The sequence below is a fragment of the Mandrillus leucophaeus genome, unplaced genomic scaffold, assembly GCF_000951045.1.
Source record: "Mandrillus leucophaeus isolate KB7577 unplaced genomic scaffold, Mleu.le_1.0 Scaffold434, whole genome shotgun sequence".
NCBI classification, from domain to species: domain Eukaryota; kingdom Metazoa; phylum Chordata; class Mammalia; order Primates; family Cercopithecidae; genus Mandrillus; species Mandrillus leucophaeus.
In genome coordinates, this window is record NW_012104632.1 from 1,881,171 (window position 1) to 1,895,895 (window position 14,725).

At 39.9% G+C, this 14,725-nt stretch overlaps 1 protein-coding gene across 3 annotated transcripts in view; it reads left to right on the plus strand.

Annotated features, from left to right (window-relative positions):
* DOCK9 (dedicator of cytokinesis 9) overlaps positions 1-14,725 on the plus strand; it is a 184,794-nt gene that overhangs the window by 53,900 nt on the left and 116,169 nt on the right. For all 3 annotated transcript variants that reach the window (XM_011993804.1, XM_011993805.1, XM_011993806.1), the window contains exons 6-9: positions 722-817; positions 1,775-1,909; positions 7,709-7,883; positions 8,816-8,883. In XM_011993804.1, coding sequence (XP_011849194.1) covers positions 722-817; positions 1,775-1,909; positions 7,709-7,883; positions 8,816-8,883 — 474 coding nt within the window. The remainder of the gene's footprint in view (positions 1-721; positions 818-1,774; positions 1,910-7,708; positions 7,884-8,815; positions 8,884-14,725) is intronic.

A 14,725-nucleotide genomic window follows, 5' to 3' on the forward strand; every position in this document is an offset into this window, starting at 1 on the left:
GATTGTGTGTGTGTGTGTATTTTTCGTCTGTCTATTCTACATACAAATGTGTGCTTAACATATTTGTAGCAGCAGGTGGCAGCTCCATGCTCTTCTCCTTAAACCCAGGTCTTGCGGCATGGGGTCTGTGCTAAAAAAGCAGGTCTCTTCACTTCTGTCAGCTCTTTCCTTTCACTTCTCTGACTCCCCCTTTCTTCCTTTCTATCCCTGCTTGCATTCTTGCCTGTCTCTCCTTCTTTTTTCCCTCCATCACTTTTATCTCTCCTTTCTGTATTGCCTCACATTTCCTCCCTTTCTTTATTCACCTTTCCCTGAACTAAGCCTCTGGGAAGGTTTCCAGGAATGTGCTTTTGTCCTCTGACTATAGGGGAGTGTAATTTGAAAACATTTTTTCATGAAATCAGGCAAGACCTTCCAACTTGAGTGGTCAGTTGAAGTATGTCCTTTCTGTGGCTCATTAAACACTGACAAATAAAAATTTGGACAGGAGCTAGCTTTGCCTTTAATGGAATAAAGTTTTCAGAAATGTAGGCAGGTCTATCTCTTTTACCACTAAGTGGACTTTTATGTGACTTGTAGGCATTGGTGTCAATGGGTACTTCAGTACAGGGGCAATGGGCAACTTGGCACAAAGGGAATGACCTTCCCATTGACCAAACTCACAGCAAGTAACCCAGGTAATAACGGGAGGTTGACTGGTGGTGTTTTCCTTCTCTCCTAGGATGCTGCCTCCCTCGGTTCCCAGAAGGGTGGGATCACCAAGCATGGCTGGCTGTACAAAGGCAACATGAACAGTGCCATCAGCGTGACCATGAGGGTGAGGACGCGCATCACTTTGCCCTCCCCTCTCACAGCCCTTTCTTCCATAGAGCTCTAGAACAATGCTCAAGATGAATGCGCATGCTGTTCTTCCCCACAAAAGGGACATTGTCTGGTTCCTAGGATGCTCCCCTGGTGATAGCACCCCAATTGGCACAGTCTCATCCACCCACTTTCCCTCGCTGTCTTCTGACCACCAGCATAAGGAGACCATCCCTCGGCTGGTGTGAAGGTGCAGTCACTGACAATAGGCTTTCTTCTCTATACTAACTGAAAAGTGTTCCTTAGTACCTCACAGAATGTCACCAAGGGACATATCTGTCATGCCGATTCTGAGCACTTCTGTGGAGGTGTACTGCAACAAGTAAAGCAAAAATTGAGGACGAAAAAAGAAAATAGTTGCATAGAGGAGAAGGTTGCAGAGAGAGAAGTCACACCAATAGAAGAAGCTATTCAGGAGGAAAGTGGGACCAGAGAAACATCAGGATTAATAACAAAGGGAATAGAAACAAGCGAGTCAGGGAGATAAAAATTAAGGAGGAAATGTGACTGTCATTACCCTGAGGCTGGAAAATCATTCAGCGTCTTGAGGCCAAAAATAGTTCCCATTCTCTGAGCAAGAAACCCTGGGGATTTTAGAGAAAGTTTCTGTCCTTCTGTGCTGCATCCCAAATTGGAAGTCCCTGCACTGCTTTTGGGTAGCTATGTAAAATCTCCGATTCCGTGGGTGAGAAAAATGACCCATGGATATTAGGGGAACCACCTCCTCAGAGCTGAGATGCAGTGAGCTTCTTAGATGGGATGGGGAGTCTTAACCCCGCAGTAACCTGGAGCGTCAGCTAGAGTGAGAACGGAAACAGGTGTTATGTATGTGTGTAGTCATAAGTGGGTTATTGATAGAGATTGTGACCCTCTTCATTTTGAAAGAATCGCTGTGTGTGTATTTTTCTCTCAGTCATTTAAGAGACGATTTTTCCACCTGATTCAACTTGGCGATGGATCCTATAATTTGAATTTTTATAAAGATGAAAAGATCTCCAAAGAACCAAAAGGATCAATATTTCTGGATTCCTGTATGGGTGTGGTTCAGGTAAATATGAAAAGAGTTTTGCCGTTACGTTTTCTTATCTGCAGTAGTGCTTATGTGTAAATAAAAAATAGCAGATTTAAGCAAACACTTCTAAAAATGGCAATACGCATGGTAGAAATATAACATCTAACTTTAAATGAGGAAAGTCTTGTTTTTCATCATTATAGAAGACGAAAGGGATAATGTAGAGGCAGAATTATGCTGTGGCAGGCAGGAGCACGCTGGCTCGGCCACTTTATAGCTGCGTGACCTTTAACAGGCTACCTAATTCAGATAATGAGAATGTTTCTTTAATATGGTAAATGAGCACATTGGATGAATCAGTGCAGGAAAATATTTAAAACACTTCATAGTATCTCAGTGGTGATTTTTGTCGCTAGCATTATAGTACCCACTGGCCATGTAGATCAGTAAAGAGATTAGATTTCAGTGCAGATTGAGTTCAAATCCCTGCTCCTCCACTTACCAGCGCTGTAACCATGCACACAGTTTAGTGCATGCCCTCAGTTTCTTCATTTGTTAAATAAGGATAATGGCAGTACCAAATATGGTTACTGAGAGGGTTAATTCATTACACATGTAAAGAGCTTAGAACAGTGGCAACAAATGGTAAGCATTTGGTCAATATTAGATAGTTTTGTAATCATAGGGCTGTTGTACTTTTGTATCATAGGGCTTATGTACTTATCCTTTAAAATTATTGTTAATTATACATAATACATGAATATATTTTTATTGTGAAAAATCAGGTAATACACATAAAGTGAAAGTCCTTCTGGACGCCTTCTCCCCTCTTTAGTCTCTCTTCTCTGGGGGGAGCTACTACCAGTTTTGCGTGCATCCTTCTGTAGCTTTTTAGCATTGTCTTTGGAAGAGAGTTTTCAGTTTCCCTGTCCATCATCTGTCCATCTGTCCATCCATCCATCTGTCCACCCCTCCATTCATCCAGCTTTGCCACTTTCAAGGAAGATTTAAGGCAGCAGCTTACAAGCATACACAGGACATGGGATAGCATAAACTTAAAAGTGGGGGTGAAAGCAGAAAGATGAACAGGGGATTGGGATAAGGGTGAGAGAAAATAGAGTTAAGGAGAAAGCATATGTTTTGAAGATCTAACACCTGCTATGGGTGGGCCACCACCTGGGCTCTGTGCCTTCTCACTTGGAGACCTGTTCAGTCGCACAATTCACAGTGCACATTAGATACAGACAATTCAATTAGTCAGAAGCTGCCCCAGTAGTCTCCGAATGAAGATCATTCAGGCGTTTTTCTCAGGGTCCCTCTTAGACAGAAGGCTCTGTGATTGATGAACAATCTTCCTAACAACCCCTCACAAAAGATTCAGTCACCATTATCAAAGAATTCTCTCTTCAAATGACTCCATGGTGGCTGATCACATCGGCCTGTAGCTCGATTCTGTAAGGAGATTGTTTGGTGGGGCCAGTGTGACACAGCTATCTGGTTTGACCAAAGGTATACTTGTTATGTATTTGCGTGTTTACCCAAAATTAAAGTGCATTTTCTTCCAAGGAATACATTTGTCCGATTGAAACAGCCTAGCCGGGCACAGTGGCTCATGCCTGTAATCTCAACGCTTTGGGAGGCAGAGGTGGGTGGATTACCTGAGATCAGGAGTTCAAGACCAGCCTGACCAACATGGTGAAATCCCATCTCTACTAAAAATACAAAAAATAGCCAGGCGTGGTGGCGGGTGCCTGTAATGCCAGCTACTCGGGAAGCTGAGGCGGGAGAATCGCTTGAACCTGGGAGGCGGAGGTTGTAGTGAGCTGAGATTGCGCCGTTGCACTCCAGCCTGGGTGACAGAGCAAGACTCTGTCTCAAAAAAAAAAAAAAAAAAAAAAAAAAGCCCAGCAGTGCTGAAGGGCAATGCTTCACCTCTGCATCACCCTCACCCACTCACATCCTATTCCCTTGAAATAGTAGTGGTGCTAGATCACAAGTGTTCACTGCTGTTTCTTCATTCATCGGTTTTGGACGTCTTTGCATGACTTCTGTGCTGGTAGATAGGATTTTAGCTCCTGGCACCCTCCTTTGGCCTCTAATCTGGATGAATTGCTTTCCCTGCCCCGCATACCTGCCATCTAGACATTCGGCCTGTCTTCCTCCCTGTGTTGGGCTTCCTGTTTCTAGAACCTTATGCCTTCCTCTTTCTTGTTCTACTTTCTTATTTTGGAGAAGCACATCTTCTGCAGCTTTCTAAGGAATTGTGTGTGAGATGTTAATTTTTTGAGAATGAGGGTATCTGTTCATATCTTTATTTTTGCATTCACGCTTGACTCATAGTTTGACTAGTTATAAAGTTCAAAGTGAAATCATTTTACCTTGGAATTTCAAGGGTATCCCATTGCCTTCTAGTTTCCACTGTTGTTTGGAGGATTCTGATGTTATTCTGAATCCCTGTTCTTTGTGGTCTTCTCTTCAGTGTTCTAAAATTTTGGTGGTTGTGTCTTGATTTTTATTTTATGTTTTGGTAAGCTTTTTTGTTAAGGTATAACATATAAAGAGAAAATAAGGTATAACATATAAATAGAAAATAAGGTATAACATATAGAAAACATATACCTAATGCATGTGTGACTCGGTGGATCTTTCTGGAGCTCTGTTCTCTCTTACCTTTGTGCTATTTTATTTCCTGTCATTTTGGAGACTCTGCCCTGCATATTCTGGCCACCTTGGTCTTCCCCAGGTCTGGTCAGTGTCTTCTCCTCAGCAAGATGGCGGCGCTCTGTTTGGATTCCCCTTCCTGTGCCGCAATTCAGATACTGCCTCCAGGCAGAAAGCTGAGGCGATGTGGGGCTCACCTCATGTCTTTCCCTTCTACAAAGGAAGGGCTGCACTGCCTTTTTCCCCCTACCTAAAAACTGTTATTTCATGTATTTTGTCCACTTTTCTACCAATGATGGTGGGAGAGTAAGTCCAGATCCTGTTTCTTCCTCACAGTCAGCTGTGGAAGGGAGGGGTCAGAATCAGATGTCTGCAGGGACCAAGGAGGTAAATTAAGTGACAGAGAGGCCTGGTTGCAAATCAACAGGGAATGCTGGGGTGACCTGGAGCCCAGTGCTCCATTTAAAGGGGGCATCTGCTGCCCATCTGCAGCTGGTACCGCCAGGTGGAACCCCCAGCTCAAAGGTGCCAGATCATCTGGTTTCTCAAAAAGCGAGAAATACAGAATTTGAATTAAACTTTGGTAACTTCAATTATTGGTAACTAATTTTAAAAACCACTTTGAAAAATAAACGAAAAACACCAAAAGGTAATTTGAGAGGATTACAAAAAAGCAAACAAACAAAACACCGCTGTGTAGTATCCCCACCCCACCGAAAAAAAGAAAAAAAGGAAAAAAAAAAAGGTAAAATACATGAAAGTGTACTTGGGCCCAAGATCAAGACTGTAGCACCGCTTGATGCTCACTGAAAATTATTTTCAGTCAACAGCGAATGTGGATGTCTCTCAGCTGGCAATTCAGCCTCCACTGAAAGCCACCACTATGAACAACCTCATTATATCAGAGGATGTTTATTGACAGTGTTTATGAAGTAAGGAGTGCCAGAGTGATGTTTCAATGACAGTAAATTAACTTCTTGGGTGGGATTCCCAGGTAGGAGTTTTATTTGTATTCTTTAGTCAAAAGACCGTTAAGTTACTTTTTAGCTGAATTTTCTGGCACTGACTTTAAAAAGAAGGTTAAAGCAAACCTAAATATATCTGGTAACCTCATTTTTTAAAGTAAGAAGTAATTGTTTTTGTTTTATAAGAGAGTTTTGTTGCATGTTTTTGGCCCAGGGGACAGCTGTCTGTAAGTACAACAGCCCTGAGCTATCCATTAGTCTCTGGGGTGCATTTCAAAAATCTAAGATTCTGATTTCAATGGAAGTCTCTTCCTTCAAAATGTCTTTGCAGATGCAGCTGATGGTGTTTTTCATTTAATAAAGTGTATCCAAGCCTTCAAAAGAGTAAAATAATTTGTTTTTATCTATGTCTGTTTGTAAACTAAGAGTCAAAAGTTGTGATTTAAGTGTTTTTAAAAATTATTACTTATGGATGTTATTTAAAAAATTAGTTGACTGGTGCTGTGAATTAAAAAAAAAAATGCCTAAACTAAAAATTTTTGAGTATTTTAGAACCCTTGAAATGTATTATACTTATTTTGCAGATGAGGAAACTGAGACTCAGAAACAGAAATTATTTAGAATTGAGTCCTAATGGTATTTCCCCCCCCACTTTTAACTTTCTCTTTTCACGATTGTGAGTATACAGGGAAAGGAGGAGAGAAAACTCATTTTGTTTTTAGCCTTTGACTCTTCTTCCCTGGTTCTTGTCTTGAAGTTTAAGTGAAATCCAAGGTGACAATTACTGAGCCCACAGCAGACAGTCTGTGCACAAGAGTGTGTGACTTTGCCAGGGGGAGCATTTGACTTTGCATTTCTAAGAACTGTGCTGCAAAATCACAGAGACTTTTGGGAGGGTTGCCCTGTCCCTGAGACCTCCACCAAGGAACTCTTAGAGTGACTGTGGATAACCCATTAGGATTTTAGTGGCTATATGGGAGGCTGTCTTGCTGGCCCAGGTTAGTGGAAGTGTTCGATTTCATATCACTTCGCCTGTCCTTACAGGGGATCTTGTGCCGTGTTCCTCTGAGCTGAACCTCTGTCTAGCGCAGCCAACCTGGGGAGATTTTGCTCCCTGGAGGACATCTTGCAATGTCTGAAGACTGTCATCTGTTGGCTTAAGACCATAAATTTTACTAATCATTGTACAATGCACGGGCCAACCCCTCACAACAAAGAATTGGCTGCCCAAGTGTCGGTAATACTGAGGCTGAGAAGTCCTGGCCTAGTGCATGTTCATCTTCTGTCTGCTACTGCACGTGGACTACTCTTATTCTTTGAGCCAGTCACCCTCCTGCAGGCGTGAAAACCGGAGGCAGGAGGCAAGGCCACGGACAGGGAGTCCAAATACTTTTTGGGATTCATAAAGGATGGGAAAGTTCCAGATAAGTAAGCCAAACATAATAGATAATGGTTGGCTTTTACAAATATAATACCATACACTACTTCATTAAAAAAAAATAGGAGCTGGGCCGGCGCGGTGGCTCACGCCTGTAATCCCAGCACTTTGGGAGGCCGAGGCGGGCGGATCACGAGGTCAGGAGATCAAGACCATCCTGGCGAACACGGTGAAACCCCGTCTGTACTACAAATACAAAAAAATTAGCCGGGCGTGGTGGCGGGCGCCTGTGGTCCCAGCTACTCGGGAGGCTGAGGCAGGAGAATGGCATGAACCCAGGAGGCGGAGCTTGCAGTGAGCTGAGATCGCGCCACTGCACTCCAGCCTGGGCGACAGAGCAAGACTCCGTCTCAAAAAAAAAAAAAAAAATAGGAGCTGAAGAAATATGAAAATTTTACATGAAATTTCCTTTATTCAACAAATATTTTTCAAACACTCACTATGTGCAAGTCACTGTAGAGTCCATAGGGACTAAGGATGTGTAGCACTGAACAAAATGGGGGCTTTGAGGAGCTTTCATTCCACTGCAGGGGCACACAATCAAATGAGTATGTACAGCAGGTAATGAGTCAGATGGAAAAATAAAGCTTGCAGGAAGTGAAACGGGGAAGGTGGGCAGTGATGGGATTTCATGAGGAGGGGGCTTGCAGTTTAAAATAGCTTGGTTCTCAATGCCAATGAGATTACACTCACCAACAAATAAGAGAGAGAAATTATTTTAAAGCAGTTCTAATTCTTAAAGTATGTCTCTTTATCCTTTTTTCATTTCAGAACAACAAAGTCAGGCGTTTTGCTTTTGAGCTCAAAATGCAGGACAAAAGTAGTTATCTCTTGGCAGCAGACAGCGAAGTAGAAATGGAAGAATGGATCACAATTCTAAATAAGATCCTCCAGCTCAACTTTGAAGCCGCGATGCAAGAAAAGCGAAATGGTGACTCTCATGAAGGTAGGCAAGCTTGGCTTCCCCCGGGCACATACACACTCTGTGGGTGTCTTTATTTTTGCCAGGTGGGTATAGGAAGGAGACTTGTGTTGCACAAGTACATGAGAGGTGGGACGGATAGGAGCTCTTTACAAATAGCCTGTCCGCAAAGGTTTTGCCACATTATAACCTACTTCCCTGACATTTTGTATGTGGAAATCATGTAATGGGAAGAACCAAAGCTTTGGAAGCAGAAAGGAAGACCTGGGTTTGAGTCCCATAAATACTGTATTTCAGCTGTGTAGCCTTGGGTAAACAACTTATGTTTTCTGAGCCTCAGTTGACTCACCTGTGAAATGGGAATAAACATGAAAATTGCTGGGAAGATGGGAGAGTAAATAAGAAAATGAATCTCAAGTATCTGGCATAGAATTTTTACTGTATTATAAAATATTAGTAATAATTAGAATGCATGGGAGCCTCAGATTAAATTGGTGAGAAAAAACTGGCTATGTTCTTGACAATTCATGTTTTACTTCAACCCTTATGTGGTTCCCAACCCTGGCTTCCCCTTAGAAGTACCTGGGAGCTTTTTAAAAATACCATTTACCTGATCCCACAAGAGATTCTGATTTAGTTGGCCTGGGGTGGAGCCTGGGCAGGTCTGACTTTTAGGGGGTCTCATGGATGTGTCCATGTGGGCTGTTGTTCATAGCTAGTGTCAGGTCTAATTGGACAGTGTCCATGCTATACCAGCTACTCAATGTTTTGACTCTCACCACTGGACCTGTGCATCAGTATTTTTTCAAAGCACCCCAAGTGTTTCCCGGGAGCATCCAGAGTGGGGAACCACTGTGTTCATTTGAAGGCACCTAAGAGAAATGGCCTTCCTCCTCCTGTTTCAAATGAAATGCTATGAATACAAGTGACTCCAATAATCTGTTTTGCCATTTTAGATGATGAACAAAGCAAATTGGAAGGTTCTGGTTCCAGTTTAGATAGCTATCTGCCGGAACTTGCCAAGGTAACATCATCTTACATCTTCTGCTCTTCATTGAATGCTATTGAAGTATTTCTCATTTCACTGGTTTGTCCAGAATGGAACCTGTTGAAATCATAGCAATTACATTGCGATTACCTCTCTGTTTTTCTGACCTGATTACAAGGTGACATGTACTCATGCAGTATGATTTCAGGTCTGTCTTCCAAAAAGTACCCTGCAAAGTATTCTTTTATTATTATTTTAAGTGTTTTTTTTCCCCTGATAATGCTTAACACTGCATCACAGGTACTGAAGAAATAACCGAAATATGCAGGCAGGTGTTCTCATAATAGCATCGTACTTTCTATGTTGATACATGTGCTCTCCCTTACTCAGGTTAATAGACACAGTTCTAAAGAGGAAGGACCTGGTAATCTTGCCGCAAAACCCAGGGGTTGCCTGAGTTACGGAAATTGTTTCTCGGTCACTCTCAATGGGAAAAAAATAAGCTATTCCTGTATCCTACAATTTTGAGAAATTTAAGAGTTACTGAAAAGCACAAAGAAAAGCAAACCAACCATACTGCTACTTCCCAGATTAAGTATCTATGATGATGTTGCGTTTTTAGCTTCCACATTCTTAAAAGATATAAAACATCAGTTATAGTTGAAGTTCTTTTTAAACACTGTCCTTATTCCCATTCTCTTCTTTTCCCACAACCCCAATCAGAAACAAGCACTATTAAAAGTTTTACTTTCATTTTTATATCTTTACAAATAAATCTATCATAATGATATATACTGTGTTATATCATTATGATAGATACTGATATAATGTTATTATATTATTTTATATCTTTACAAATAAATCTATCATAATGATATATACTGTGTTATATCATGATAGATACTGATATAATGTTATAATTTAAACATATCAGTATGTTTAAAAATGTTTTATAAATGCTAACATACTATATTGTTCTGCACTTTAAAAAATTTTAAAATTTACCCCTTTTATTTGTACTATATAACTTTTAATTTTAGCGGTTCTATTATTTTCATTTTTTCTATTATAAACAAAGCTACAATGACTGTCCTTGTACTTGCGTCCTTGTGTGTATCTGAATGATTCTTTCTTAAATGAGAGAAATATCTTTGTCTTCTCTAGCCCTTTGCACTCTTATTCTGTTACTGCCCTTCTATTCTTTTTTTTTTTTTGATACTAGAGTGAAATGGTGACCCTCCACACCCACATCTTAAACACTATAATAGAAACATGGTTTATCTATATAGGATTATAAATAGACTAGCATTCAGCATTGACCTTTATTTTAAGACAACATGGCTGTTCTCAAGTGTAAAATCTCCCTCCCTAGCTAGGACTTTAGAACATTGTTTTTTTTAAGGACTTGACTGTTACCACAGGATCTTTTTAGCACCTGCCTATTAAAGCTAATTTTAGTGCCACCATTGTAACCACCTCCTAGTCCGGGAAGAGTTTTGGCTTGTGTGTTTGTGTTTTTGTGTTATGAATGTCTGCGTATCATATTTTGCGTTGAGATTTGCTTTTTTGTTTCTGGATGTTTGGGAGTTCATAATTTCTCAAAACAGAATGTTTGTGCCCATTTGGGTTTTAGTTTGTTGCAGCAGGTAATATATGTGATGCCATCTGGAATTCAGAAAGTAACCTTCTGCACTTATTGGGTGAACAGAATGGATACCTAGGAGAAGATTCATGTTATTTGAGCTTAATGTTGATTAATAAAAAATCTATACTTTTTCCAATGAGGATATATAGGAACTGTCCCCTCCTTCTCTTACTACCCATCCAATATAATTCAGTATTGTTTGATCCCAAGACCTAGGGAGATTTTTTAATATATACATATATTTAATATAAATGTGTACATTTATGTATATATACTTATATTTTTATAAGTATCATTATATATATTTTTTCATTTAAAATATTTGGAACTGTTTTTAAACCATGGGTTACAAGTTAGCTTAAGCCATTTTAGTTGGCGAAATCAGTTTGATTTCAACCCCTGCTTCTTTTTGTTTCTGTCTAGTTTTTTATTCTTTTTATTGAGGTGTAATTTATAATAGCAGAATGCTCAAGCATGAATTGTAGAGCTCACTGGAGTTCACATTTGTACACTGATGTAAGCAGCCCTCAGGCTAGCTTGGACCTGAGACCCTCATTATTTTGACCTCCATCACTGTAGATTAGTTTTGACTTTTCTAGACCTTTCTGTGAATGGACTCATACATGTACGCTTTGTGTCAGGCTTATTTAGCTAAACATTATGTGACTCACTTTAAAAAGTTTTTTTAGGTCGGGCATAGTGGCTCATGCCTGTAATCCCAGCATTTTGGGAGGCTGAGGTGGGTGGATCATTTGAGGTTAGGAGTTCAAGACCAGCCTGGCCAACATGGGGAAACCCTGTCTCTACTAAAAATACAAAAATTAGCCAGGTGTGGTGCCTGTAATACCAGCTACTTGGGAGGCTGAGGTAGGAGAGTCACTTGAACGCGGGAGGCAGGGGTTGCAGTGAGCTGAGATCATGCCACTGCACTCTAGTCTGGGTGACAGAGCAAGACTGTGTCTCCAAAAAAAAAAAAAAAAAAATTTATTTGTTTATTTTTAATGTGATAGAATTGAATGGAGAATATGAAAGTACACTGCCCTTAATAATAACATTATTTTTTATATAAAATAATATCTGCCCTTAATAACATTTTTTATATAAAATAATATATTAAGGGCTGTGTACTATTTATATATATATTGTGTGTGTGTGTCTTGCATAGTGATATAAAAGATATTTGTTTTTCTTAGTGTGCTATTATGTATATTTATTTCCTTTCATTGGTATATAACGTACCTATTTTGGGGGTTCGTGTGATGTTTTGATATCTGTGTACAATGTGTGATGGTCAAACCAGGATAATCGGGATAGCCATCACCTCAAACATTTATCTTTGTGTTGGGGATTTAAAACATTTCTCACTAGGAATCATGGTCAAAACCTAAAAAAATGCATCCTTGTTAGGGACTTTACTGTTTTTTTCTTTCCCCCTCGCTTTGAGGTGTTTTAAAAATAATTTTATATAGGAAGGCAGAAAAAGGTAGAAAAGGTGGAAAGTAATTTTTTGAAGAGGAAAAGAATGAAGAAAATGGAGATGAGTTATTCACTCAGCACATAGGTATCTGTGGGCTTTGCCTTTTAAAACCCAGCTCAGTGGTGTCAGTGTGAGCAGCCCAGGCACTAAGGGGAGACCTGTGTTTCCTGTCCCCAGCCCTGAGCAAGAATGCAATTTTGGCTGTTTATCATCCCCCGTCAGGGTGTCTGGATTATTTGCACTGGTTGAGAAGGCAAAGAAGTTGATCTGGTAACTGTTGGTCATTCCATTTTTAGGAGGAATGGATTCCATGGTTACAGAATCAGAGGCTGAAGTGTACAGGGGGAGGGGTGGAGAGAGAGAACTGTGTAAGGTGTTTCCTTAGGGGATGAAGAGGTAAAGAGGTCAGTATCAGGGAAGGAAGGTGCAAGAAAGGGTCAGGCTGGGTGGCTGGGCCACAATTCAGTCAGATTGCAGAGAAAGGCCTAGAACAATGGGGGTAGGCAGAAGGTGGCTGAAGGTGTAATTTAATGGCAGGTTCCTTGTCTAATCAGCTCCTCTAACCTCCTTCATCCTGTTGCCCCGGCTTTTGTTTTCCACTGTGACTAAGACATAGCCAAACAGGATATGACCGACAGGAAGTTGTTTCAGTGCAAAAATAACTGTTGTCTCATTCTGGAATATTATGGAAGGGCTCATTACTTACAGTATGAGTGATGTAAACCTAGGTTTTCAGAATATTTTGTATAATCTTGGAACTTATGTTTGTACATTTAGTACTGAACATCTTTATTGTTTTCTTATTAGAGAACACACTGTATTTACCCTAAAACTGGTTCTTTTCCTCCTATTGTCTACTATGGAGCCAAACAATTTTTTATTATAAATATAACAGTGTATAGCCTCAGTCTTCTAAATATTTTAGTTAGATACACAAACCATAATTCAAGTTAGTTAATTGATTTCTTCCCTAGAAAGTCAAGGAGTAACATAATCAGGTTATAAACTTCGTTACTAGTTATTTAATAATGTATTTCTTGGGTTACATTTATATCTTAGGTGACATCAGAACATATATGTCACCTCCTTAAGATAGTGTGAAGAAAACCCACCTTATGTTTTCTTCCACAGCTTTTCTGTTTGTGAGCTTTTATTTTTGTACTCAAAGAATAGCATCCAACTTTTACTTTGGTTTCCCCATTTGTTTCTGAAAGAGAAGTAGAATTTCATCTGAATCCAGAATTACACCCTTTTACCTTTCAACTTTGTTTTAAGCAAATGAACTTATTGTTCCAGGTAAATCTTCCACAGTTGCGTGCAGGGGAAAGTATGATGTCTCAGACTTTCTAGTCTCATAGAGATGGAGTGAGGATCAAGGGCCATGCTCAGCAGAACTTGTCAGAACCCAGCGCTTTCACAGACACTTTTTCTGAATTTTTAAACCAAGTCTGTAATAAGTGCTTTCTTCCCTAGATTCCAATCCAGAAAACAATATCATTGCACTATGATACAAACAAGCTGGCTAGGCTTGTGTCTGTGGGGTCAGCTGGCTTTGCATTTCTAGGCCTCCTTTGTGAAGAGGATGAGCTGATGGTCCTGAGAAGTTAGGTGTCTTGGAAGTAGTGGAAATAGATCATGATAACTCTTTAAATTAAAGAGTATGTATTTTGGCCTCAAAACGTTTTGCAAAGTCCTCCTGTTCCAACCCATTCTGCTTAAATGACCCAACAGTCAGTACAATGTTTCTGGTAATTCATCCTCAGAATAAGATGCTGTTGACTGTAGTCTTTGTCTCTAAATTGTTTTATCTACTCGCAAATAAATTTAAGACACACAATATGCCTAAAGCCTACAGCAGACTTTCTGGAAACTCTTGAATGTTTGGTCCATAACTACTTCTTAAGACAAAGAAGAAAACCTTGTCAGGGTGTGTCATTAGTGCTTGAATGTAGGGTTTACAGGATGGGGTGGGGTGGGGGTATCGCCCTTGGTTTAGATGAATCATTCTCTTCCTTATCTTCTCAGCAGACACCAGTTTCTACAGAGAACAGCTCTGCCATTGTGCTTTCTCTGTTTCCATTTTCCTCTCATTCTCTTCTCCATGAAACCCAGAGTAGTCAGTGGGCTTTGGGCAGGAAAGTGGCAACAGGGTGTCTGGGGAAAAGCCAGTTGGCTCTTCCTACCATCACAATATAGACTGACCATAGTTTATTTTAAAAGCAGAGCTCGTTTCCATCATTCTGAGAAGTGCTCAACTGCAGTCTTTGGGATGATATTTGTTATAGCTGTATTTTGTCCACTCTTAGATTGTGAGAGTACATATTACAAGTATTTATTTTATTATCTTTACTAAAATTTTAATTAAAAATAAGTATGCTTGTCACAGTAAGTAAAAATACTCAAAGTTGTTTAAAGAAAAGTTCACCTTTTCCCTTCATCCTCCATTCCCACATTCCTGAGAACACTGACGTTAATAACCAGTTGCAATTCCCCTTTCACCAAACTGATTGCTCATAGAAATATAGAGAAACATATGTAAGGTTTTTAAGTTTTTTTATAAAAATATGTTCACAATATATACATTATTCTGAAATTTACTGAATCACTTAAAAATATTTCATAGATGTCCCTCTGGACCAGTAGAAGATCTGGTTCCCTCTTACATGCATATCAGCAAGCTGCATGATATTTCCACTGTTGCTACTGTATACTTCATTCAGCCATCTCCCTATTAATGAACGTTTAGGGTTTTTTCA